General features: G+C 44.9%; 1 protein-coding gene and 1 pseudogene across 4 annotated transcripts in view; one reads left to right on the top strand and one right to left on the bottom strand.

Moving 5' to 3' along the window:
• LDLRAD3 (low density lipoprotein receptor class A domain containing 3) overlaps positions 1–27,106 on the bottom strand; it is a 268,279-nt gene that overhangs the window by 184,421 nt on the left and 56,752 nt on the right. For 2 of the 4 annotated variants that reach the window (XM_077114434.1, XM_077114433.1), the window contains exon 2: positions 5,536–5,682. The exons of 1 other annotated variant lie outside the window; for it this stretch is intronic. In XM_077114434.1, the coding sequence (XP_076970549.1) occupies positions 5,536–5,623 (88 nt within the window). In that variant the 5' untranslated portion in view covers positions 5,624–5,682. Of the gene's footprint in view, positions 1–5,535; positions 5,683–9,550; positions 9,933–27,106 lie in introns of those variants that run through there. One more of the 4 variants, XM_077114435.1, reaches the window with a different exon arrangement.
• LOC143643956 (abasic site processing protein HMCES pseudogene) lies at positions 1,323–2,450 on the top strand (annotated as a pseudogene).

Below are 27,106 nucleotides of genomic sequence, written 5' to 3'. Positions count from 1 at the left end.
TGGATGGTGAGAGCGCAAACTAGTGCAAACCTTTTGCAAAACAACTGGGCAGTCTGTATCAAGAACCAGAAAAAGTTTCCTGCCCTTCATTCCAGTAATTTCATTTCTGAGAATCTATCCTAAAAAAAAACTCAAAACAGAGGAAAAGTTATATCCACCCTCATGTTTACAACAGTGAACACTATTTCTTTTTTTTTTTTTGTCTTTTTTGGCTTGGGCAGGCACTGGGAATCGAACCCGGGTCTCCAGCACGGCAGGGGAGAACTCTCCCTGGCCCACCCTGAGCACTGTTTCTAATAATGAAAAACTGGAAACAGCTTAAATGCCCAATAATGAGTAAATAAACTATAGTGTATCAACTTAATGGACTGTATTTCGGCATTAAAAATGATAAAAAGAAATATGAAAAACAAAGAAAATGTTAGCATGTTAAGATGTTCTATGGGGAAAAAATCAAAATATAAAGTTAAGTACCCATGGTAATTACAACTGGGAAAAAGCTTGAATAAAATCATCCAAGATGCTAACTGTGGTTCTCTTATTAGATAGGGTACAGACTCTACATGTGATTTCCTTGTTTTTCTACCCTTGCTCTCCTGAATTTATACAATATCTGATTATATTACCTTTATAATAATAACATTAAGCATTTCTTCCTGGCATATGAAAATCTCTCCTGAGCAGTGGGGACAGAGCAGCTGCCCACTGCCTCACAGCACAGGGCGCTGCATCTTGCTGGCTATTCTTTTGCCCTTTGGAAAGGGCAAGAATCCTCTCTCTTCTTTTAAGCATTATTATCTTCTAAATGCCAAAGTTTCACAAGGGACCCGAGACAATCACCTCTCCAAGATGAGAACATCAGCTGCTTTCATTCTCCTCCCCTTAAATACCCAGTTGTTCCAAAGAATCAGAGAAAGGCCTTTGAAACACACAGGCAAGACTCAGAGGTCGGCCCCTGTCCCTCTAAGAAGGTGGCACAAAGTCTAGACCAGTCACTCTCATGTGCCCTTGGAAAGATGGTCATCTCAGCCCTGCCCTCCTGGCTCTACAGGAAAACATCATATACTTCTGTCCGCTGGGTACAGGCAATTCCTCACTTTATTATAAACACTGTGATCAGAAGAAGTAAGAATAAAAAAAGCTAAGAAAAGATATTAAGTACCTGCCCAGGGACAGAATGGCCAAGTGACCGTACATCTACTTGACAGAACGTAAGGTAGCCTCACAAAACAGCAATTAAAAATATTAACTGCAGTAAAGTGGCAAAGCATCTCTAATATCACGTAGAAAAAAATCAGGTTATCCAATCATACACCTCCCTGATGACAACAGTACAAGAGTTCGTGCAGACCAACCAGTAAGAGCAAATGTTTACAAGCTGCATACTATACCCCGGCTCTGTGCTGCAAGCTTTAGAGGAGTTAAAAATTCACAACAGGGGCAGCCCTGGCTGAGTGCAACTGTCAATGTTGAAGAACATGTGGACAAATGTCCTCTCATTTACCTGGAAATGTTCTCCCAAGAGCTTGTGCCTATCGGAACCGCCAGGGCCAGCAGTGGCTTCAAGAGCAGAGAGACCCTAAGTATTACCCATCTTACAACAAGAGCCCCCAGTCCGACAGCCCCATGTTTCTACCCCGTCTGCACGTGAAGAAGGACGCAGACTCGTCTGCCGTGGCACTGCTCCTACGTGATGGGGCTTGGTCCCATCTTGGTTCAAAGCAGGTGATCCTTCCAAGCAACAGTTCAACACTATCAACTGTCGTGGCAACACCACAATGGAGAAGCCATCCTTCAAAGTGCCTCTGGGAAAGGGAGGACATAGCAGATGGGTTCTGTGAGTGGCAGCCATGTCAGGGAACAAGCTAGCGTCAGCCCTACTTCATCTACTTCCCCCAAACCAAAACGGAGAACTCAGGCAGCCTTGGTCCCACCGCCAGTCCTGAGGACTGGGACAAGTGGAGGCTACTGACGATGGCTGGGGTCTTTGACTGCTGGGAGTCGCCAGAGTGAGGAGACCTCCCGTATTCCTACAGTAGCATCACAGCGGGTTCCGCAGATGCCTGAATGACAACCACCAAGGATGCCTGCTGTACTAGATGGAGAGGAGGCAGTCTCCAAATGGCTAGACTTGGGTGAGGTCTCAACTCGGGAAGCTCTGCGGCTGATCCGCCCCACTGAGAACATCACCTTCCGCCTGGTTTCCCCGTGGCAAACAACTCCCAAAACAACACTCCCGAGTGTCTGGCTCCTGTTGACTTGTTGATCAAAAAGGCAAATGCCAGCAGCCAGAAGATGCTGCAATGGCTGGTCACAAAGTCACCCAAAACGGAGGATCCAAAAACACACCAAAAGAAGAGTCAGATGTGCCCCAGGGGTCCAGCCAGTTCCTGCAGAAGAGCCCAATCTGCACCAAGAGAGGCAGCGCAGGACTCCCAGAAAGCTGGTGACGCAAACAGCCTCACAGCCAGTTTCCAGGGCTTCAAAGACGAAGGCAGGGTTTGCTGGACTCAACACGGCTGCTGCTAGCAGCTTCTCGCATTTTGGCTGCGTGCGGCGTGGTGGTGTTTGCCTAGAGGGAGGGGGTGACATGGTGTTCAGACAGTTATGGGCTCATGGGTGTGGCTATCTCTGGCCTGACTAGGAACCCAGCAGGCGCTGCAGGAATTACCAGGACCAGACCCTTCCCTAGGGCTGCGGGAGCCGCCCCTGGAGGACTGGCCCCATTTGTGCCCTCGCAGCACTGACCCAGCGGGGGATGCTTGCTGCTCAGCCTTTGAGTTCTTTCATCTCTCAGAATTAAGTTCTTAGAAGTTTTGGTTTTTGTTTTTTTTTTAAAGTATTTTTTTTCTTTTGTTCTGGTCATGTAAATTACATTCGATAAACTTTATACAATTTGGAAACCTGTGTGGGAGTTCTGGATTTTATCAGTCCTAAGGCATTGGCTTTGTCAGGAGTAGAGGGCACTGGGGCTCTCTGCAGACAGAAATGCCATTTTAGAAACAATAAAAAGCCTTGATGGGGGAAAAAAAATTCACCAGTTCTTATCCGAAGCTTTATTCCCATTTTGGAGAGGAAGAAATTGAAGCATGGGGAGGTTAAGAAATGCTCATTTAATCTTCCCAATAGCTAAGATTTAGAACATTCTGGTAACTTTTCAAGTCACATAGCCCAAGGAGGGGAGGGGGCTGGGATTTAAACGGACCTAGGCAGCCAATCTCTGGATCCAAAACACTCACAACCCCTAAACTCAACGGGAATAATAAATAAGACATTAAAAATGAAAGTAAGATTTGCTTTAGAAGGGACTTTTGTTTCTTCGCTCTGTTGTCTAAACTTTCTAGTTTTTACAGTTGTTCTGTTTTTTTTATTCTTGTTTTTTACAATTCAAAGACAAAAAAAGAAATGCAACAGAGAAGAGGTTTTGGTTTTTTTTAAAGCATGTGTTTGTACATAATGTAGTTTAAACAATTGTTTTGATCAAAAGACAAAATAGCTGCCAATCAAGTCTCTCCTATACTTAGGAAGTAAAGTAAGGTTAGGAAATGCGGAAAAAAACGTGATGGAACATATTCAAGACCAGCCTATTCCACATCAAACCAAACAGCTCCAAGCAGCCACCCCATGCCGCCTTTTGTTCCTATGCTCTTTGGGGTCACCTCTTCCAGTTTGTGCAAGAATTCTAAAATCATGGAACTGGGTTGGAACAGGACATGGAATGTCACTGAGGATTTTAATATCACAGCTGCTATTGACAAAGTCGGGAATAAAAACCAAGGCCTCAACTCCGAATCCTGCATTCCTTCACGTGTGCTGGAGTTCAAATACATACTGTCTCTCGAAAGAACTGATTATAGAATTCACATGTGATCTCATCTGAAACTCCAACAACAAATGTTAAATTTCTAGCAATTTTGAAGTCATGCCAGAAAGTGAGAAGAGTTGAAGTAGATGTAATACTTTAAAAAAAAAAACTGCAAGACTAAAAATGCACGATGTATAATTGTCTATTCAGAAAAGTCATATGCAACAAACAAAAAGAACCATGCCCTTTTTCTCCCAAAATCTCTGAAGAGCCAGGGCAGGCGAGAGGGCTATCGGAGGGTCCCAGAGTCGCCCTCCGCCCCAGGGGACACGCTGCAAGGGAGGACTGGTGGGCTCCGGAGTCTGGACGCCAAGCCCAGCACTCTTTCCCATGCGTCACAGAGACGGGCCTCAAACCATGGGCAGCCACTATGCTAAAAGTTAAAATGATTATCCCGTTCTACAGCTGCCATTTCAGCAGCTGGCTTCCAGAGAGACAATAGGTTCAGAGTCAGAACACATCTGTTCTCCTGCCAGAGAACTGACCAAAGCCCCAGGAAAGATCCAAGACGTGTGGTCAAGAACCACCGTTCACTCGTGTGGCCCCAAAGCAGTTACCCACTTGGACCACCCTGGCCCACCACGTGTTGGGGGCACTGTCCACCTGCCAGGGTGCCTAGACGGACACCTGCTCAGGGTGCTGCTGCTGAGTGCACTCTGCAGAGTCAGACTTTGGAGAAGAAGAAGAAAACGCCTTACGGGGCAGGAAGCATGATCATTTGACACCCTGGACCCCCGCCACCCCGGTTCCAGGTGCCTCCTTTCTCACAGATCATCTCCAACCGAACGATACGCCTATTGCAGGGGCACAAGACAGGTAAAAGAAGAATAAGGAGGTGGGGGGATCACAGATTCCACCAGATCCTGGTGGTACCTATTTGAAGACAATGCCAACAGCAAAGGTCCAGGCCATGTGAGCTGAGAAAAGAGTATGGGGACACAAATTAGTGCCCAGTCAGTACCACCTCCATGCTGATAACTTAGCATGATGCTATGCCTTATCGAAAAGTCAAGAAAACACCACAAAAAAATGTTGTGATTGGCACTCCCATATCCAGTGTATGGAAAGATAAGTAAGAAAAAAAAAAAAGAAAGAATGGGGAGTATGAGGGTAAGGGATATTTTGGGTGTTCTTTTATTTTTACTGTTAATTCATATTTTATTTTATTTTTTTTGATAATGAAAATGCTCAAAAATTGATTGTGATAACGAATGCACAGCTGTATGATGATACTGTAAACCACTGATTGCAAAAATTGGATGATTGCATGTCATGTGAATTAAAAAAAAAAAGAAACAAAACTCCACGATCATCTGCAAGATGGACGGCATCACCTGGGGATGCTCTGGGTTCAAATGCCTGATCTGCTGCTTGCTGACTGTGAGACACTGTGCGACGTGACCCTCTGGGAGCCTCAGCATCCCCTTGTGTAAAGTGAAGGCAATGACACTATCCCAGGACAGGAGTTAGAAGAGCCCTTTCAAAGCTGTGGCTCTGTCACCACCGAGATCCCACTTGCCGCACAGCTTGCGTGGCCCGAGACAGAGGTACAGGGTGGAATGAGCAGGTCGGCTGGCCCACGGCCCACACCCAGCAGCCTGCAGCAAGCCAGCCGTGCAGAGTCCAAACCAGCCCAGGACCCTCCTGCCACCCCCAGCCCCAGCACTCACGGCACTCCTTCTCGTCGCTCTTGTCAAAGCAGTCGGGCAGCCCATCGCACTGCCAGGACCCGGGGATGCACCGCCCATTGCTGCACATAAAGTTGCCGGGAATGTTGCACTCGTTGGTGAAGTTGTTCCCTGGGAGCAGCTGGCTCTCTGCGGAGAAAGGGAGCAGGGAGATCAGATGGCACAGAGGCAGCGGACCTCAGCGCCACGACCGAAGGAGCTGCAGCTCAGCCAAGGCTTTATGTGGAAGGCCTGGGGCAGGTCACATCACCTCTCTGAGCCTCAGTTTCCTCATCTGGGAAATGGATGGGTAACCTGGAGCGCGCCCAGGGATTCTGAGAGGAGTAATGGAAAAGGTTGGGAAAGCACCTAGCAGAAGTCTGGCACAATAGGTGATCACTGACTTTTTATTACTCCATCAAAAAGGCTGGTTGAAAAGTGCAAACATCCTTTTGGCGCCATAGGCAGCGGCCAAAAATTAAGGTTCTAGAAGGGGTGGGTGCTGGACCCCAGTGCCTTCAGTGCCTATGGGATCCTTCCAGGCCACCAGCTCCGAGGCCCCTACAAATCACAGAATCCTGGAATTTCAGTCAAGCTGGCAGGAATAGTGGGAAAGCATTTTACTTTAGCAAACAGGAGCCCAGATGTATAAAGCAACCTGCTGAGGCACTGGGGAGGAAAGGCCAAGCTGAAATTTGAACACAGACCCCTAAACCCCAAGAGGGTGCCCCGATCACTGCACTGCTGCCCATGGGTTACTGGGTTTTAGGGCTGAGCCCGAGGAAGAGTAAGCCATGAAATGCCAAGGCCCCTACCTGAAACCGCCATTCCTTAAACTGGAAAGCAAACAGGGGAGGCCAGGATTATGGAGGGAGAGCAGTGGCTGAATTCACCCCCCAGTGGAACCTGGGGGCATACTTTTAAGGGAGCCAGGCTCTGATCAATCTGCTCAGTCTGAGCCAAAGTGTGGTCAATGGCTGGGAGGAAAAGAGCCAGTCTTGAGGAAAGAGGAAAGAGAAAAGAAGGACAGCTCCTCGGCACATTCTTTGGTCCAGGGCTCCTTCCTGAGTCACTCAATAAGCATTTATTGAGCCTTTATGACCAGACATGTGCAACGTCCTAAAGATGCAGAGAAGAAGGTGAGGCTCCCTCCTCCAGGCAGGAAAAGCACACAGCTATGCTAATGATTTTACTACTACTGATAAGAAGAAGGGAGCCTAGACCGCCCAGGGGGTGGCTGGAGGAGAGCGGGGCCAACCACCCTCTTTCACCAGCTTTGCCAAAGAGAAGCATCTGTAGATCTAGATCTTCCAGTTCCCTGACATCTCGTCTGCTTCCAGGCCACTATCCTTCATGTGTGCTAGATTTCTACCTGGAATGTGCTTCAGCCTGCTGGGCATCCTAGTAAATCCCTACCTGCCCTTTAGCATGCAGCCTATATGCTGCCTTCCCTCTGAAGCATTCCCCGGCTTCTCCAAGCGTATTTTGTTGTCTGGCGATAGTACTTCTGGGGTGAAACTAAAAATATTTTACAACTGGAAAAGGTAGGTAAACCCAATCAGAACAGGTGCAGTCAAAGACAAGGAGCACATCAGCCCTGGATGCCCTCTGGAGAGCGTGTACCCAACTACACTGAATTAGTAATGCATCTACCTGCCTTCTTACTAAAAGGTGAACTCAGAGCTCATCGAGGAACTCTAGAAGAGAAGCTAGAGCACGGAGCCCTGCCTGGGTCCCAGTGCTCACATCAGAGCCCTAGAAATCTCCCATCCCTGCTCCGTGCCATCACCCCTATGGATGGCCCAGCACTGGGTCATTGCCACCTGCCTCTACGGCCACAGCCCAGTCTGAGCCCAGATCATCCTTTTCTGGGATTTCTGCCACAACCTCCCAACCTGACCTCCCTACCTCCAATCCTGCCACCTCCAATCCATTCTCCTCTCTGGCTGGAGGGATATTTCTAAACTGACACTGCCTTGCTTTAAAATGTCACTGAAAGGTTCCCCAGTGTTCTTAAGATAAAGTCAAAAATGCAAGGGAATTAAGGAAGGTTCCAGGAAGGAGGTGGCATCTGCAGTGAACCCTGCTGGACATACGGAGACGAAAAGTATGGGCCCTTCGCTCCTAGTGTCGGCAAATTTAAAGGCAGGATGGCAGAGCACAAGGGTGTGCAAGGAAGGAAAAACCTATGCTCTCATCGTTAGCAGTTGCAGTCTCATACAGCCACCACTTCGCCAATGGTCCCACCAAGTCAGGCGTCACTAATCAATCATGGCACTCCTTTCACTGAGCACAGACTCAACAGCAGAACCCCTCTTAAGACTGCTGTTTGAGAAGCCACCACCAACCCAGAGAAGGTCATGAAAGCAATTCTCTAAGCCAGGGGGAGCTGGGGGGAGGGGGGTTGCGGGGCATGGTGGAGAAGCACCTGAAAGGACAGCCAGGTACTAGGTCCCCTCAGACACAAATGGGAAACCCAGAAAACCCACACATTCCAGCTGTTTCCTAACATTGGTTCTGGGATTCCCCAGCTTGCTAAAGGGCTCTAGAATTTGGAAATCGCTTGCAGTTGCTTTTGCAGCGCTAGCTCCTCGAAGGCAAGCCCCCTGCAAGAGTCACTGCAATTGTGAAACTTTGTTCTGATAAAGAGATTTCCGGAGCCAGAAAATTGGCCAGATTAGATTCCAAAGTGCTTGTTCTGAGTCAATAGGGCCAGCGGTTGTAGACTTGACAAACGAGAGGGTGTGCTGCACAGATGGAACCCATGTCCCGCAGGCACATGGTCTTTCTAGCCACAGGGTTCAAAAGTATTTTCCCTGCAGGGACCAGGGATACCGAGGCCTGTTGAATGATAACAGAAAAGAACATTTTTTGTACTCTTCTGAACAACTCCATTATGTATGCAAGGGTAATTGTGCTTTAGGGAAGTGGCAACCTCATCAAACTCAAAAGCATGAGGAGAAACCAAGCTAAAAAGAGTTAAGTCTGTGGATTCTGTCTTCAAAACAAGCCTCGATCCCATCCAATGTGCCTCACTCAACTGGCACCAGCCATCCAAGCCACCGTCACCTCTCCCCACCCCTACCGCTGAAGCAAATGGTTCTCGAGGGGGGGGCAATGTTGCCCCTGGGGGAATATTTGGCAAAGCCTGGAGACATCTGACTGTCCCGACGAGGGGGTGCTGCTGGCCTTCTTTTTGTGGGCACAGGCCAGGTACTGTCACTCAACACCCTGCAATGCACAGGTAGCTTCCACTAATGCACAGGCTCTCCCACAAAGAGCCATCGTGCCGAGGTTGAGAAACCCTGGCTTGTACCAACCTTTGGACTTGCACTTCTCACTCCTGCCAGCTCTTTCACCTCTCAGCAGAGTGAGGTTCTTAAATGTAATGGATAGCTTCTCAGGGCCCTGAGAATAAACCTCCGTCTCGTGCCAGGGTTTACAAGGCCTGGCATGATTCTACTCCAGCACGCCTCGATGATCTCATTTCAAATCCTTCCCCCAAACACACCAATGGTCCTCCTTGCAGTGAGGCCTCCCCACATGCTGCCTGCTGGCTCCCCAAAACTCTTCTGTCCACCTCTCACCAGGCTAACCTCCTAGTGCGTCCTTCAGACATCAGCATAAATCACTTACTCTGAAACCCCTTCGCTGACAACCTCTTCACTGTGTTTACTGTGATAATCCTTTCCTGTGTCCTAATCTGTGCTCACAGATGGATTTGTATTGGCCCCGCTAGAACGCATGCTCTCTGAAGGCAGAGAGAGGAACTGTTTCATTCATCTCTGTATCCTCAACACATGATGCTCAGTATGCCCCCAATAAATATCTGTGGCTGCTGGAAGAAGAAAAAGTAAGTGTTTAGTTACAGATTTATTCCCCATCGTCCTGTACTCTTCCTGGGAAAGTTCCATCCACCCTGGCTAACTGTCTTAGAACGTGAGTAGGATACGTACACGCACATATAGTTAAAATAAGGGACATGGGGGTGTCTGGATTTGTGCAAGTAAATCACTACCTTGTCTGCTTTAAAAGAGGTGAGAAATCTTCTCAGCCCGACAGCAGGACTTTCTAGTGGCAGAAATATTTATCCCATCTCAGCATCTTGGGACACACAGAGAATCCAAAAAAGACAAGCATTAGCACGAAGTTGGCTAGCTGGGGTTTCTCCTCTTCCCTTTTCTTTTTTTCATTAAGCTGAAAAATGAAAAAGAGTTGCCCATTTTCACTGCAGCACATCACTTACTTAAAATAACTACAGCATCTGCACTGAGAGTGAAAAAAAAAAAATTCCAAGTCTCCCCATTTGGGGCAAAGGCAAACAGCCTGCTGTGGTACTTTCTTCCAAAACCTCTGGTATCCACAAATTTATATTTGATGAAGGACCAAAACTGGGGCAACTGCAAAAACTAAGATAGCTGCTGCATTCGACCCAGGCTCTTGTTCCGGAATATGTAGTTGGAGACACTGACTCTCCCAGCTGAGAGATGGGAAGTCTACCCATTGGACTCCTCAGTGCTCTCTCCTCTCTCCCACTGCCAATCACCTCCCCATCACAGTGCAATAAAGAACTGTATCTGCAAACCATCCACAGGCTCCTGCCTTCAGATTTCTGCCTAGTTGCCTCTGATTTTATCCTTTGCTTCCTGACAATCAGATCTGCGAGCTCAATGAACAACGAAACCAGACGCATAAACAGACAGATGCAGACACACATATGGCTTAGAGATTGATTTTGCAAATGGATTTTCCCTAAAACCTCCCCAGAGAATGAACATATCTCTCTCACTCCCTGGTGTCAACAAACATAATCTTAGGAGGCCTCTGAAAACAGTAAGTCTGTTTTCCCTACAATTTGCTTCTTCAAACACACATACATCCCATGCCCAGGACCAGGTAAAGCCACCAAGTAAGCTGACCTGCAATGACCTGTTTTGAAAACATCCCTGGAAAAGCCCCCAATGGTCTATCTGAACCCAGGCAGCTCTGGCAGCATCGGTGTCAGAAGGAACCAGAGATAACCAACTGTCCTCACACACTTCCCAGGGCCGTTTGGTTCTCATCAAGCTACTTATGTTCTGCTGCAGCTTTGAGACGAGAGCTTGGTAGCCATCAAGAAGGGAAGGTTCACAGGTGTGGCTGTCTCAGCCTGGAGCAAGGATGCATCTCCGGCTTCAAGTACCTGACTGCAGCCAAGTCTCCTGCTCTATCTAGACTCTGCAGCCCGCCCTGCTCTGAGAGCTCACTCCAATAGTCCCAGTCCCAGTTTACCCATCTCTCAAAAGAAGATAGCGCCCACAGAAATTAGTACTATAAAATGCCTCCTGGGTTCAACCCAGGATCGGTGATCCTTGGCATTCACAGATTTCACACGTACACTGCCCACGGACCTGAAGGAAGACCATCTGTAATTTTTGCAACAGGAACAATTTGTGGATGGAGCAAGTCACCTGGAGAGTGAGTGAGCCTAGCCGTCCCCCAGCCTCCGCACTTTTCACAGCTTTATTGTTTGCTTCTCATCTCAGGTGTGGAAGCAACCCTCACAAAATGATCAACGCACTGTCTTTAGCAAAGAAAGCCAGTGGCTAGTATTAATGGAGCAAGCAAAGAGAAAGTGAAGTGGTCTAGGAAAAGGACATTTCTTAACCAGGAAATAGCTTTATAAATTATTTTTGTCCTGTATTTATAGCCTCATTAAGAGCCTGAGGCTGTTACTTACATTTTTTAGTTATGCTTCATTGCATTTCATGAGGAAAATTATGTCGGAGCAGTGTTAATGTAGTAGAGCCTGGCAGAGCTAGCGGGATCCAGCCCTCACGAGGTCCCGGGTCCACCGTCCTGGGCCCTGGCAGCATCACAGCAGGCTGCTGTTCTGAGCTCACCATACCAGCCTCAAAAGGTGACCAATGAGCCCCACCCCACCCTGGTCCCCGTCCCTCCCTAAAGTCCCTAAAACAGCACTGAGGGAATCATGATCACCGACTTTTCACTGGGAGGCTCTAACATCTACTGAAGCAGGTACTGCATGCCAGGAGCTTAACATCAGTTCTTTTTTATCCCTTTCAACAGCACTGTGAAATATACAGCACACCCACTTTGCAGATGAGAAAACTGAGGCTCACAAAGTAACTTTCCCAAGACCACAGAGCTAAAAACCAACACCAATAAACTTTTTTTTTCTGTAAAAGGCCAGAGAAGAAATATTTTAAGCAGGGCAGGCCAAGAGGCCAAATGAAGGCTATATGTAGGTAGTTCACGTAACAGGAGAACAAAATTCCACAAAACTTTTTACGAAGAAATTAAAAACACAATCATAATAATTGAGAACAAATTTTTGTAAAACAGGGCTACCAAAGAGAACAATGGAACTCTTTTCTTGGCAGAGAGAGAGTAATGTTGCACTGAATTGAGATTTGAAGTTAGTGTTCCGGACCATGAAAATCTATTGCAAATGTTTTATTCTTTTTTCAACCATTTAAAAATGTAAAAGCCATTCTCAGCTTGAGGGCTATGTAAGAACAGAGAATGGGTCACAGTTTGACAGCTCCTGAACTAGAGAAGCCTACAAACCTTTCTGAAATAACTAAGATATCCAAATCAAAAGCACTTTCTATTTCCTCACACCCACCATACTCTGAAATGATCACTTTGTATGTTTGTTTTTCTTTTTGCTGTTTCCCCTACCATGAAGGCAGGAATCTTTTTTTCCCCTGGCTCACAACTTGCAAGCGTCGAGCACCCAGAAACACTCAGTAAATGCCTGCTGACTGCACGAGCAAGGGGACAGTATCGGATGACCCCTTGGGATGTTTCCACTTATGACACCCCTGGGTTCTGTAAGTCTACCTAAACCCTCTTTCAACTCACTTATACCTAATGGATATCTACAGATGATCAAGTATTAAAAAAACATGCACGGGAAAGATAAATGGGAATTCGGGACAATGGATAAATGGGAATAGGAGCAGCAAGGGTTCACAAGGAATTTGAACAGTAAGACTTCTCTCTTTAAAGCGATCTGAAGTGCAGCAAAACATTAGCATTCATCAGAGCTGGGTGGTGGGTACAACAGGCTTTCTTTGTATTATTGCTGGTACTTTACCCTTTAAAGGTTTCACAATTTATTATAAAGAACTAAAATTACACTAAAATAGAGGGGGGAAAAATCTATGAACGAAATATGGAACAGTTTACAGCTAATATTCCAGCTTCACAAACTCCATTAGCCATTACAGAATGAGAGACAAAAGGGAGCAAGTGTCCACACTGGAAAAGAAACAGCAAATGCCAGGACAGTCAGTCATCTAGGCGTGAGCACTTTTTATTTTCCGAAAGGCAACAACAGTTGCAGGGTAGAAGCTGATTGTGGAAGAAAAAATAAACACATCACCTAAGATAGACTTACCCACTAGACTTATTAAACCATGACATTCCAAAAATAAAAATAGCAAGGCCTAGCCAAAAGGTCATATATTTTTTTAAAAATTCCCCAAGAAGTCAGGGTAGAGATGTCCTCCTCAGAAGAGTCTACACCACCTCATAGCTCACTGCGGCAGGGGGCTGAGTGAGGACCGGCTCCATTGGGGACAGCTGTGCCATGATTTGGGAAGTACTGTGTCCCCCGGCATATGCCACTGAAGACGTGTGCGGGGCGGGGTGAGGAAAACTGCCAGTGGGACTCAAATCCTGTCCCTTGTCCCTACTTTCTACTGGGAAGACAAACTGTTAAAATGTAAAGAGCAGGTCTAAGGAGTTGGGCAAACCTGGATTCAAATGCCCAGTTTTCATATAATGGCAACTAGCTGTGTGACCTCAGACAAGCTAATTGCACTCTCTGAGCTTTGAGTCTCCATTTGTGAAACTGGGGCAATCCCAGCTCCCTGGCAGGGTTGCAGAGGAAGTGAGGAAAGTGTATATAACAGAGTAAGTGGCATATACTTGGGGTTCAATAAATGGTGCTGGCATTTGTTAGCCCTTATTGACTTTCCTCATAGAGCTGGCACTCTATGTTAGTGGTACTTGGAAGGCCAAGTCCCTGCTTTTTCCCTCCTACCTGCAAAGGGCACAGCCTGGGTAGGCAGGAGGCCTGCTAGAATTGGGGTAGGCTGGTTGGCCCTTTGGTCATGTAGGTACAGAAAAGCTCTGGGGATAGGCAGCAGGTTGTACAAATACAGCTAAAGAACTCACAATGTAGACCCTGGTCATGTGTCTTCTAATACACAGTAGGCTCATTTAGCCTGTTTCCATAAAATAATTAGCCCTCCTTGGATCTTAGGAGACTAAGGAGCCTTAGGACTCTGTAAGAGCAGCCAAATTATAAATATGAGCCAACCTCTCTAAACGACGAGGTTATGAAGCAGGTCATACAAAAGAGAAAGGCAAATGGGATTCAGGATTGGGATTCAGGGAAGTCACTCACCTCCCTAGGTCTCATCTTCCCCATCTGTAAAATAAGGTAGTAATAGAGAATGTCTGAGTTCCTCTTTGGAGCCTTTATCCTTTGTTTCCGCGGACATATACCCAGTCCCCACAGCAGGCAAATAATTGCCATCTGCCCAGCCTAGATACATTCTTCAATCTTTAAGAATAATACCTTTGGATTTACATAGAGCTCCTCCAAAGAACTGAAAGCAGCATTTACTGAAGGTTGTCCCTCCTTTTTAAAACAGGGAGAGACTAGGGCCTAGAGAGCAACCAGCCCATCTAAAAAAGATGGCTAAATCTGGCCAAAGGATTCAGATGTCCGGCCTTTGGCAGAGCCTCGATTCTTCTCTCCGCATTTTGGAACCGTAACCACCTCCTCCTCCGCCCACTTGGAGATGGCTGGTTCCACCTTCCGCTGCAGCAGGAGAAATTAATCTCCTACGGGCCAGCAATCAGACCTGCTTTATTCCCTGTGGATTAAGGGGCCTTGCTGGTTCACTTCAATTATCCACAGTCTTCCATCATGTCTCAGCAAATGAACAACTGTTTGACTTATCCCTTCTGATTAGAAGAGAACTCTGCCAGGGAAATAAAAAACATCAGACTGTTACCGCCAAGCAAGGGAGGGTATACATATTAACTGGTATGTCTTCTCAAATTTTCTTAAGTAGCTTAACCCATTAAACCAGTCCATCCCGCTTCTCCAGCCTGCTCAGGCGGGCACCTCCCTCCATACTGAGCGTGATGACAGGCCGTCCATCAGAAGGAATCAGCTGACTTCTTGAGCAAATGATGTTTGTACATCTAGCAGGTGCCAGAGCTAAGCAGCATTTACCGCAGGAGCTCCGACTTTAGTATGCATGTCAAAAGAGAGCAGCTTTCCCAGCTCAGAATGAGCAATTCACCTTTGCAAGAGACTCATTGGCTTTGGTAAATCAAAAGGCTGCAACTGGGCAGATGAACTCCTTTGGGTTTTCCAGATTGCAAAGGACAGTTTAAGAAAGCTCAGAAAGCAAAGTGAGTTTAAAAAGTAAAGCGGGATTACAGAACTCTTCTCATTCAGAATGGGAGCCCGCAGACTCTGAATTCTAATTCCACTACTGCCAAGCTGAGAAAACAACCCCTCTGTGCCTCAGTTTCCTCTTCTATAAAATGGAGGCAGCCCAAACGCAACCCTGACAAGCCCACTGGGTAAAACAAAAGGCTATTTTGTCCATGTTAGTATTGGAGCCTCAGTAACAGACCTTAAAACTCAGGATCTCATTGTGAAAATAAATACTTAAGGAAAAATAATATCAAAAACTCAGCAGAAGCTTCCAAGGTTTTCATACATCTTACAAGAAAGCATACAGAAAGAGGCCATACGATTAGCCAGAGTTCATTTGGAAAAGGTATTCTTTTCACTATTAAAGAATTACTATTATATAAAGACTAGATGATACAAGTACAAAATATGTCATTACTCAAGTCATGCCATTATAATGTAGTTATATAGCTAATAATTAGAGGAAGGGTGATATAAAGTGTAAAAGGATCCAACCCTAACTGCACCCATTTAGAATAGTATTATAACCTCAGACGAGAGCTCAGGAGAAGGAAGCCGTTCATGAAGAAATGATTTTTCAAGCAATTTACAATATGCTCCACAGCATGGCTCCAGGACTTCTGGTTACTGCCATGTTCTCTGCTAAAAGGGGCAGCTTGGTATCACGATCCTGGAAAGAAGTCAAAGGCATGGTGAATGCTGCCCCCAAGATAACCTTCAAATAGGTTCAAACCCTGCACTCTGCCGGCTCTTTGATCCGCTGACATCAGTTGGGTTCCACCCCTACCACTTTCCCCAGTATGTCCTCACCAAGCCGCCAAAGACCTCCCAAACCTCCCAACTATCAAAGCCAAAGGAAATTCTTCAATGTTTACCTTATACACAGTTCTGCTGCACTGAACCAACTAAGTCATTCCCTCCTTCTGAAACTCCACTCCCTTGGCCTCCAGGATACCATGTTCTATCTCCCACACCCCCCTACACACCTCCCTGGCTCTCTGACCATTCTTTCTCAGCCAACTTGTAGGGCTCCTCTTCCTCCACCCATCTCTCAACACCCTTCAGAGTTCTGCCTCCCACCTGCCTGAGCAATAGCTACATCCCCCCTGGATGATCCATCTTGCCCACCATTAGGTTGAACCCTTATGCTAATAACTCCCACAGCGACACATCCAACTCAGCTCTCCTCCCCTCATCTCCATGCTCCACCTACAGCTTCACACTTCCATCCCCTACTGCCAAAAATATTACCATTCCCAGCACAAATTCAGCATATCCAAAATGGTACTTTAAATAAAATTATTTATTTTTGATTGTGATAAAATATACATAACAAATACTATTTTAACCATGTTAAGTGGACAATTCTTTGACATTAAAACATCGGCAATACAGTACTTAACTCTCACCACCATCCATTTACAGATTATTTTCATCATCCTAAACCAAAACCATACACATTTTGCAGTAATTCCCCATTCCCCACACCCAAAACCCCTGGTAACAACAATTCTACTTTCTGTCTCTAGAAATTTGTTTATTCTAAGTATTTCATGTGAGAGAAATCATAAAATATCTATCCTCTTGTGTCTGGCAGATTTCACTCAACCTGACATCTTCAAGGTTTGTCCATGTTGTAGCATATACCTGCACTCCACTTCTTTTTACGGCTAAAGAATACTGCACTGTATGGCTGGAGCACATTTTGCTTATTCATTCATCTGTTGACGGATTCTTGAGTTGCTTCTACCCTTGGGCAACTGTGAATAGCACTGTGATCAACTACAAAACAGCACTCCTGATTTGTCTTCTAACCCTGTTCTCCTCCTGCATCCCTCTTCTTCACCCTCACTTACATCAATCAACTGGTACTCAATTTTTACTCTATATATTTTCCACATTTACCATGCATCTTCATCCCTACCACTCACAACTCTAGTTCAAATCCTTCTCTCTCACCTGTTTATGTTAAAGCCTCCCCAAATGGCTTTTCCAGCATCCTCCACACAACTGTAGAGAAAATCTGACCACATTGCTCCTTGTTTCAAATCCTTCCATGAAGAAGGCTTGAGCTTGTTGGTTCAGCTCAGAAGGGCTAGCATGCTCCAGTCAGCCTACCTCCCCACTTGTTTCTTCCTATTTTAGTATGCTAAAGCGGCCAGAACACAACACACCAGAGACGGATTGGCTTTTAATAAGGGGATTTATTTAGTTACAAATTTATAGTTCTTTGGAGGAAAGGCAGCTAGCTTTCATCTGAGTTCCTCTATCACATGGGAAGGCACACAGAGACGTCTGCTGGCTTTCTCTCCAGGCTTCTGGGTTCCAACAGCTTTCCCTGAGGTGATTCCTTTCCGCATCTCCAAACATCTGGGCTGAGCTGCAAGTGCTGTCCTGAGGTATACTGACTGCTGAGCTCGCTTCTGACCTCTCTCTTTTAAGCCCACAGCTTTAAAGAGAATGGAGAAGACATTCCCCTTCGCTGACTGCAGATGTAATTAGCCATAGATGAATTTCACATGCTGAATAAGTTCCCAGCAACAGAACGGGGCACCATCACCTGGCCAAGTCGACACCTGAACCTAACTACCATACCTTCCTAGCCCCTCAGGTCAATTTACTTGCTCCCTCTTGGATCTCTGGACATGACTTGGGCCAGCCTTCATCCCTTCACTCGCCACAACTGCTCCTTAAATTTCTATTTGGGTGTCTGTCTTCTGCCATGAGCCCATGAATTCCTTTCACACCAGAGAAGGGAACATGTCCTACTGTACTCCCAAGGCAAATGACAGAATGTGTGCTGAAATGGAGGGATGGATGGATGGATGAAATGGAGGGATGGGTGGATGGATGTGTGGACAGGCTAATGCATATATGAAGCATTGCTTCCTCACGCTATAATATTATGAAAAGCATTTCACCAGATATTTCATGAATTAGTCCTGGAAGTTAGGATTACTTTCAATCTTATAATCAGTCCACATCTGTACTCAGCTCAAGACATGGAACTAAAACATGTTTCATCATGCTCAGGCAATAACTTGATCTGAATTCTCTTATTCAAATAAATAAGGGGGGGTACCAAAATATTATCATCTTAATATTATTCTCTTCCCTGAGAAGCCCATGGACCCTGGGATTTTCTACAAAGGAGCCTTCACCTCTGGATTAGTTTGATCTTAAACTTAAGCTACTAATTCTTCATGACTCAAAGCAGAAATTCAAATACACCCAGTACTTTAGATCGCAGTTCTACCAACAGAGCTCTCAGGCATGAGGAGTTTGTATATAATACAGGGTATCGGCAACATCAAGGCAAATTCAGCCTTCTGGGATGAGCCATTCTCACAGAGCCAGCTCAAAAAGATGTTTCGCAGTCCACTGGGGCCCAAGTGTAGGACCTGATAATACCCTAAGAGTCAGTCCTCTGTTTTCACTCTGCATTGGGTTGGAGACAGCCTGTTGGTCAAGCCTTCGGGCCTCCATCCGCAAGAGAGGGTGATTTCCCTTCTCCCCACAGTGAATCCCAAGTTATCAGTACCCTACCCCTGGCCTCTGTTTGTTTTCTTCTGTATCCAGGGAGTAGTGACAGCTGCACCAAAGACGGTGACATTTTGGGCTGTGAGTGGAGGCAGTGAGGGTGGCCTGGTAGGAATGAAGGCGCCTAATGTGGTTCAGCCAAGGGCCTGCCTTGGTCATCAATGGCCATGGGAGTGACCAGGACCTGGGTCCCCAGCTCCTCCTTTAACGGCAGCCCTGGCTTCCTTTGAACAAACAGCCCAGGCTGTTTACCAATAGGGAAGGTGGCAGCTCTCCATAGGCTCTAAACGTGAAGAGCAGAAAACTGCCTCCAGGAACCTGCCAAAAGAGTTTAGGGAGCAAAACTGATCTAGGAAATGCCAGCAGAATAAAGAAACATAATGAGCCCAAACTGCCAGCTCAGCCCGAGAGACTCTCCCTGTCTCTCCTACTGTCGATCATGTGCCTCTATGCTAAAGACACAAGAGAGGCCACAGAAGAGAAACAAGGCAAAAGATCCAGTTTCTCACTGAAGGTCAGTGATAATCTGCTCCAACAGGCTTGGGCCCCTGCCTGGCACTGCTCGCTTTCCATCTCACATCGCCATCCGCCTGGGCTGCACAAATGACAATGCATTTACAGACCGCCAGGACTCTCCAGCCAAGAGGAAAATTTTCATCTAATTAAATAAAAACAAAGCAGAAAGCCAAAGCCTTTAACTGGTGCCAAAAAGAAAAAGGACTACTTGATCTTTTATGGAGCTTTACAGCCAAAAATGCCCATCAAGAGGGTTTTTTCCTAAATGCATGTTTAAAAACATCCTATGCCCCAAATGGCAAAGAACTCCTTAAAAATCAGTAAGAAAAACTGCAAACAAACCAAAAGCAAAACGGATAAAGTAAATGAACGAGCAAGTCACAAAGATGGCTAATAAACAAATGAAAAGATGTGCAATTTGCATAGTCATTAAACAAATACATGTGAAAATGCCATTTTAAAATATCTGATTGGCAGAAGTTGTAGAAGATGGGTAATACTGAGAGTTGGCATGCATGTGGGGAAACTGGCACTCTCAAACCCTACTGGTGGGGGTATAAATTGGTACCTCTCTGGAGCCATCTGGCAGTCCTCATCACAATTTATCATGAGCTAACCCTTTAACTCACTGATTCCATTTCTAGGAATTTATCCTTAGAAATACAGAAATGCATGGAGAAGTGTGTACAAGTATTATTTTTTTTATATAAAGCATTATTTGTAAAAGCTCAAAACTTAACTATGACCAAGAAGGAGATGAGTAAATACGGTATGGCATATCCATACTAGAACATTCTGTAGCCTTTAACAAGAGCCCAGAAGCTAGAATATACTGATATGGAAAAATACCTACAATACAGTCGAGGGGGGAAATAAGATGCAAAACAATACATACAGTATTATCTCACTTTGTTTATCTCTGGAGATATATGTGATCATATATATGCATCTGTAATTATGTCTATATCTGCAAGGTCTTAAAACAAACACTCTGAGAAAAGGAGCTGTGAGTTACTTTTGAAATGTGGAGATATTTTCTATTGGCATCTTTTCTTCAAAGCCAATTCCTTAAAATGTCACCAAAGTATAACTATACTCAGATGACAGAGGATTGCACAGCACTGCTCATTATTGAAACACACATGTACCATGCATGCACACACTAAAAGAGACTGGCCCCTTCAACCTTCCAAAACAAAAGCCAAAAGGAAAAGGTCATACTAGTCACCAAATAAAATATAAGAAAAAAAAAAGCATCCTTTAAAACGTGACAGAAACAACTTTGGAACAAGAGCATTTCACATGGTTGTAAAATGAATAACTCCAAACCCTGACCCCCAAATAAAAAGAAAAGCAGGCCAGGGAACAATTTCGTGAAACCTACAGATGACTGCTTCTTAAAAAGTTGTCATGGGAGATGCCACAGGGGCCGGGGTCTATACTTCCTCCTAGAACACAACACATTCCACAGGAAAGCAGATGAGCCAGTTTTCCAGGGCCACACCCTCTCCCCAGAGAGCGGGGCAGGCACACCCTGGTAGCCTGTGTGGGAGAGTGGGGGACTGTGACTAAGGAGCATAAATGGAATGTGTCCTCTGCAAGCAATGTAGCGTGTCTCTCCAAACCTTGCATGTCCTAACTGAGCCCACAATTATAGCCTAATCTGGACTCCTGCTTCCACGCCCCTGGATCTTCGAGGCGGTATCAGGCAGCACGTGCTGCTGAAAGAGGAAAGACAGAAGAACTCCTTCGAGAGCGTCTGCAGCAGGAGTGCTGGGGTCTGAAGCCCGAGGTGGGGTGAGGTCGTGGAGGTTTTGGAGTTCTCCTTGCAACCCAAGTGGGTGATGGGTCATCCTACAACTGACCTCCTGGGAAGGGAGGCAGAAATTAAATGTTTGTCATGTTCAGCAGAAGGAGACAGACACTGTTCTAGTGCAAAAGCAGGCAAAAGTAATCCATGAGGCTGGAAGTCAGGATGGCAGCAGGCTGACTGAGGAGGAGCCAAGGAGGGACCTGGCTGCAGGTACTGCTGTACTCCTGGTCCCAGCACTCAACCCACAGGCGTGCTGACTTCATCAAAATGCACTGGACCCCACACTCATCTGTGCTCTCTTAGGCACGTACGTCAAATATCTACACAACGTTTACTTAAAAAAGAAAAAGACAATGTTTTCAACCCTACAGCGGGCTCGCAGGCATCTGTCCATCCCCGGCTGATTCTCTGCTCTCTTCCTCCCTAGCCTGGGCCACCAGCAAACTCACGGGCCAAAGTCACGCCAAGTGCAACAATTCACAATGCAACCAACTGGTGATGGAGCTGGGGACGGGGCAATGTAAGGAACAGGGATGGAATGTCCAGCATTTATTTTTAATTGATTCACTCATTCCCCCCTAATACTCAAACAGCCCCACTCTTTTTCTGCAATGCCCAAAATGGTATCAGCCGCACCCTGATAAACCCCAAGCACGTAAACTTCTCAGGCCTGGCACAAAGTTCTGCCATCACATCCATTTAGCTCAGCCTGCTGAGCCCACTCTGGAAAAATCTGCTCGGCTGCTCTCACTTTTAATCCCAAAATGGATCTGAAGCAGGGGGATGGGCTCTGCTCCTAGAAATCAATTCCATCTCTGGTTACAGTCAGTCTCCCTCTCCATACACCCCCTGGGGCCACTCTTAGCTACTAGGGGTATTAGAGGTCTTCACTAAAATTTCCACATGCTTTGTTTGGGTTGTATTTAATTATTCTTTTGTTTAAAAAAAAAGTTGTTTGTCTTTGGCAATCTAAAATGATATATATTCAATAAATAAGGCAACTGAACACTGACCTCCGCCTGAGGCTGTGTGAGAAGCCTGAATCTGGCTTTCACTCTCCTCTACCATAATAACCCTTTCAAAAAGGCACTCCTGAGCTGTCACCACCGCGGCCACCGCCACCACCGCCCAGGTGGATCCTGGAAAGGAGGCTCAGCTCCGGGAAAGGAAGGCTGACCTTAGCTCATCACAAGGGTTCTACCACCTCCAGAGGACACGGCAGGAGAGGAGGGAGCAGGGGAGAACTTCCCAAGCAAGCAAGAGGAGTCTTCTGAATTTAAGAGATCCAGATTGCATCACAGGTACCAGCTCACCTCTGCCAGTCGCACCTTTCCAGAAATGCGTCTGGCACAACAGAGACCATTTCCCATGATTTTGTTACAGCATTTTCCTTAAAGATCAGCTTGATAACACCATTTGTGTTCAGTACACATGTGCATTCCTATTAAGTAGCTCCCTCCCTCCCTCCCTCCCTCTCTCTCTCTCTCTCTCTCTCTCTCTCTCTCTCAGATCAGTTTCTTGTGATCCCATAAAACAAACAGCCTCTGTCAAAGTCCTGCCCAGAGCAACTCAATCCCCTGACGCCTCCTCCACCCCAGTAAATACCCCAGTCTTGCTGAAACACGGCGAGGCCTGCTCAGACTTCAGGGAGTGATGTGCGGGAGAAGCACCTCACGCCCAAGAATCACAGGTCCACAGTTCAGCGGCGAGTCACAGCGCCAAGGATCATGCAAGGAAAGCCTAGAAAGGAATGCACTAGCTGAAGACCTAACCAATTTCTTTTCGTTTGTTTTATTAAGGAATAAAAAGGGAGGGCCTTGCATCAGGTCTTCTCTGCAGCCTTCCAGATCCTAGCCTCAGGGGTGACAGCAAAACTGGTCAGTTGGAGACAGGAGGCGTTCAAGGACCTGGTAACTGTCAATCACCCCGACTCCAAAACAGAAGGAAAACCCTGAGCACATTTCCATGGGGTTTACAAACTCCTAAGGTAGGAAGGGAACAGATTCTGTAAAACACAATCCAAAGGAATAGATATCAGTGCTTCAAAGTCCGTCCTCCTTAGCAAACTGCCAAGAGGCTAAGAGACCTTGCCAACAAGTACACAGTTTCAGAAAAATGTCTATTTCTACCAAACTACCCCTATAAGTCAGGCACTATCCTAGGCACCAGTTTAAAATAACCAGAAACTAAAAGGCTAAGAAACACTTAAAGAACAAAGTATTTCTCAGAAAACCCTTAAGGATAAATAAGATAAAGATAGCATTACTGTCTTTACATATATCAAATTATAACCCTCTTATGGGCAGACCAATATTTATATATAACAGATATCTTTAGTCCAGAATTATTGAGTAACTTCAGAACTTTAATGGAGAGGTAAGAATTTAAATGTTGTATGAATTTCTATTCTCTGCCCCCAAACACCAGGTTGTTTTTTCCTTCCCTATTTTCCATTGACAGTTGTTTTTCCCAAATCAAAATTCCCATTAGTTTCACATCTTTAAATAGAGCTATATTAGTCAGAATTCCTACAGGCTTAGAATTCTGAAGGAAGGTAATCTAAATGTATTTATTAAAATCAATACCAAGCAAGCAACAAAAGAAACAAATAGGTAAATGGAGCTGCATCAAAATTTAAAATTCTGGGGCGTGCAAGAGTAGTTCAGTGGTAGAATTTTCACTGGCTATGTGGGAGACCCAGGTTCGATTTCCAGTGCATACACTTCCCAGAAAACAAACAAAAATTCAAGAAAACAGTGCTGTAATAAAGGGATACTCACATGGAAAAAAAAAAGAAATGTGACCCTGCCATACAACATTAATAAGAAAAAATATAAGTTAAAAAATAATTTTAATTTCTGTGCCTCAAAGGACATTATCAAAAAAGTGAAACGATAACTCACAAAATCAGGGAAAATATTTGGAATCCATACATCTGATAAGGGTTTAATATCGAGATTACATAAAGAAATCCTACAACTCAACAACAAAAAGACAAACCACCAATAAAAAATGGGCAAAGGACTTGAATAGACATTTCTCCAAAGGTATACAAATGGCCAAAATGCACATGAAAAGATGCTCAACATTACTACCCACTAGGGAAATGCAAGTCAATACCACAGTAAGAACCATTTCACACCCACTAGGGTGGCTACAATGAAAAAAAGCAGAAAACAACAGGAACACTTGTACATTATCGGTGGAAATGTAAAATGGTGTGGCCACTGTGGGAAGACAGTTCGGTGGCTCCTCAGAAAGTTAAGTACAGAATTACCCATACACACCAGCAATCCCACTTCTAGGTTTATATCCGAAAGAAACTAAAATCAGGGACTCGAATGGATTATTTGCACACCAATGTTCAAACCGGCATTATTCTCAATTGCCAAAAGGTGGAAACAACTCAAGAGTCCATTGATAGGAGAATGGAGAAACAAAATGTGGTGTACACATATACAATGGAATATTCTTCCACCATAAAAGGGAATGAAGTTCTGATTCATGCGACACATGACAGGTCGCCATTCGAGCTTCTCCTAGAAGGAATGCCTCCTCTTACTGGGGGCCCATTATGCATTAGCACCTGTGCTGGCACTTTCTCCATGTTCTCACCCGCACTGTACCCCTATTAGTAGCTGTTATCCCCAATTTACAGAAGAAGGAACTGAGGTTCAAGAAAACAAACCAGGAAATGAGAGCTAGGATACAAATCAAGATCTATGTGGCTCCCCAAAGAATTCTTTTCTCTGTACCACGGCTGTCTTCCCAGAACAGTAAAAAAAAAAATACCACCAAGTTAAATCCTTCAATGAAGAACAGGTACACTATAATTGCCTACGACTCTTGCCCTACCTTTTGAAAGTCGTAATTTGAGTATTATTGGGCAGCAGAACTTCTGATACACACGTCCTAACTTAATTACACGTCAGACGTGCTGGGGGACCATCCAAATCTGACACGGGTCTATACTGGTCACCACTGTGTCTTCAGTGCCAAACTGCCTGAGCCAGCGTCCTCTTTCACGATTGCGTTTTACCAATGCTTTGGGTCCTCAAGACAAGTTGCTTATGTTAAAATATCCATCAATTACCTGCTGCATGCTGGGTTGTGTGTAGGCATTCACGCAAAGCACTGGTTCAATACTCTGCACAGAACCTATGGAATATCTAGTATGCTCGAGGTTCTGAGGAATACCTGAGCGTATTCACAGCCTACAGTGGACCAGAAGAGGGGTGCACATGCACAAAAGTCACAAATGTCAAAAGAAGGAGCCAGAAAATGGGACTTGGGAATTACTGAGCAGCGAGCAATTTACTCCAAGGGAAAACATCCTGATCACTTTATAGAGCAGTATTCACCCAGGCTGGCGTTGGAGGCTGGGTAAAACCTAGACCTACATTCCAGAGAGACTGCTAGGCTAAGTAGAGGCATGAAAGCAAACAGTCATGAAGAGGAACCGGGGATAAAAGGCTAGGCAAAGCTTTCAAAGTCAAGCTCTGTAGTTTGGACTTTACTTTGCGTACCACAGAAAATCACCCACCTCAGTTTCAGAGGAAGGGAGAGTCATGAGATGAGTAATCCATCAGGTAGATTAATTTGGCAGCCTATGTCACAAGAAACAACAGGGGAAGGGAAAGCATAAGAACATCCAATCTGGAAGCTATTGGAAATTGTTAGGCATCTATTTAGGACTCAAAAAGTTGGGCCCTTCTTGCTTTACTAAAATCCAACATATATTTCTATTCTAACAAGAAATATTATGATGGCGTGGTCACACTAAATAAATAAATATATATATATATATATATATATATATACATACACACAGTTAGTTAGTCCCTTTGACTATTTGCTGAAGGAGGAGACAACTCAAGTCATCAATCTTTGGCTTTGGAAAACAGCAGATGGTATTTTTGGCAGCAGCTCCACTGTCCTAGTTCTATGTTTGCTCATGCTAATGCTGCACTTTGTTTGCATTTCTTCAGCCCACCCCACTGGAACAATGGGCAGGTAATCCCAAAATATAACAAGCAATAAAGCTCCAAATTGTAGCATACAGATCATCCAGATGAAAATACATGAGACTAGATTATAGTCTTAAATCTCCTATGCCAATGGTATTTTTCAATGTCTGAGCAATCAACAATTTTGGCCCTCTTCCTTCAAATCTTCCAAAACCAAAAGACAAGGGAGAAAAAGGCAAGGAATCAAATCAGATAGTACTAAGTGGCTATCTATGCAAAATTAGAAAATTCTTGATCCTGGTTACAGATTCCTGGAAAATAAATGCTTTATAAGAAAAGTTTTTAAATTATCTTTTTGAAAACTTTGTTTTCCTAAACCAGGCTTTTTGATCTGCTCCTTTCCCCGATGATAATAACAAAAGTTATTATAGCAGATGAAGCCACTCATTTCTGCAGGGACTAAATTTCTGCTACTTTCTATAAGCAAATCAGTAACAGAACAAATAGCATTTGCATTTCAGCTGCAGCAAATTATGAGGATACACAGTAGGGATTATAATGGAGTTGGGAGACTCATTCTCTTCTGACGGAGTTTAATTTCATTCCCGCAATTCCACTTCTTCCCTTTCAACATAAACCTTTGGCTGGAGGAAAACCCATCTCTAGCCTAATGGAAACTAATTTTTCAGGTATGTAAGTGAAAAATAATCCAAGACTGTCTTCTGAATTTTCTTCTCAGCCTTCTTTGCAGACAAGTGCCCAGGAATAGCCAACCAACTCCAGCCAAAGGAATTCATCAAAAACCTTGCCTATGAGAACTGCTTCCAAACCATCGGATCTAAACCGTAGTTTGGAAACATTTGATTTAATAAAAGAAAAAGTCAGTCTCTGAGCAGAAAAGGGAGTTTCCTGGGAAATACTGCCAAGAAAAGGAGATGAACTATTTAGAAAAGTTCTACAAAGAAAAAAAAGAAGTAACCACAGATGGGAGTTGGGGAATAAATGGACATTAGAACAGAAAGAAATCCATCTCACAGGATAAAAATGAAGGTGTGTATTTGTCCCTTTATCTCAGTATGTTGAACAAGGCAGAAAAAAATATAGAAGAAGGAGTTGTCTGGCATGGTCCCGAAGTAGAGAAAAAGGAAGGTGAAAGAATGGTCAATTAAAATAAATAAAAATGCAACATATATTATTTTCATATTTGAAGTTGTAAGAGCCTGCTATAATCTGCACAGTTGTAATTCTGCTGTAAAAACATGTTTTTAA

Source organism: Tamandua tetradactyla, chromosome 8 (genome assembly GCF_023851605.1).
Source record: "Tamandua tetradactyla isolate mTamTet1 chromosome 8, mTamTet1.pri, whole genome shotgun sequence".
Lineage (NCBI taxonomy): Eukaryota > Metazoa > Chordata > Mammalia > Pilosa > Myrmecophagidae > Tamandua > Tamandua tetradactyla.
Note: the sequence above shows the minus strand (reverse complement) of the source record. Positions and strands in the feature narration are given on the sequence as shown.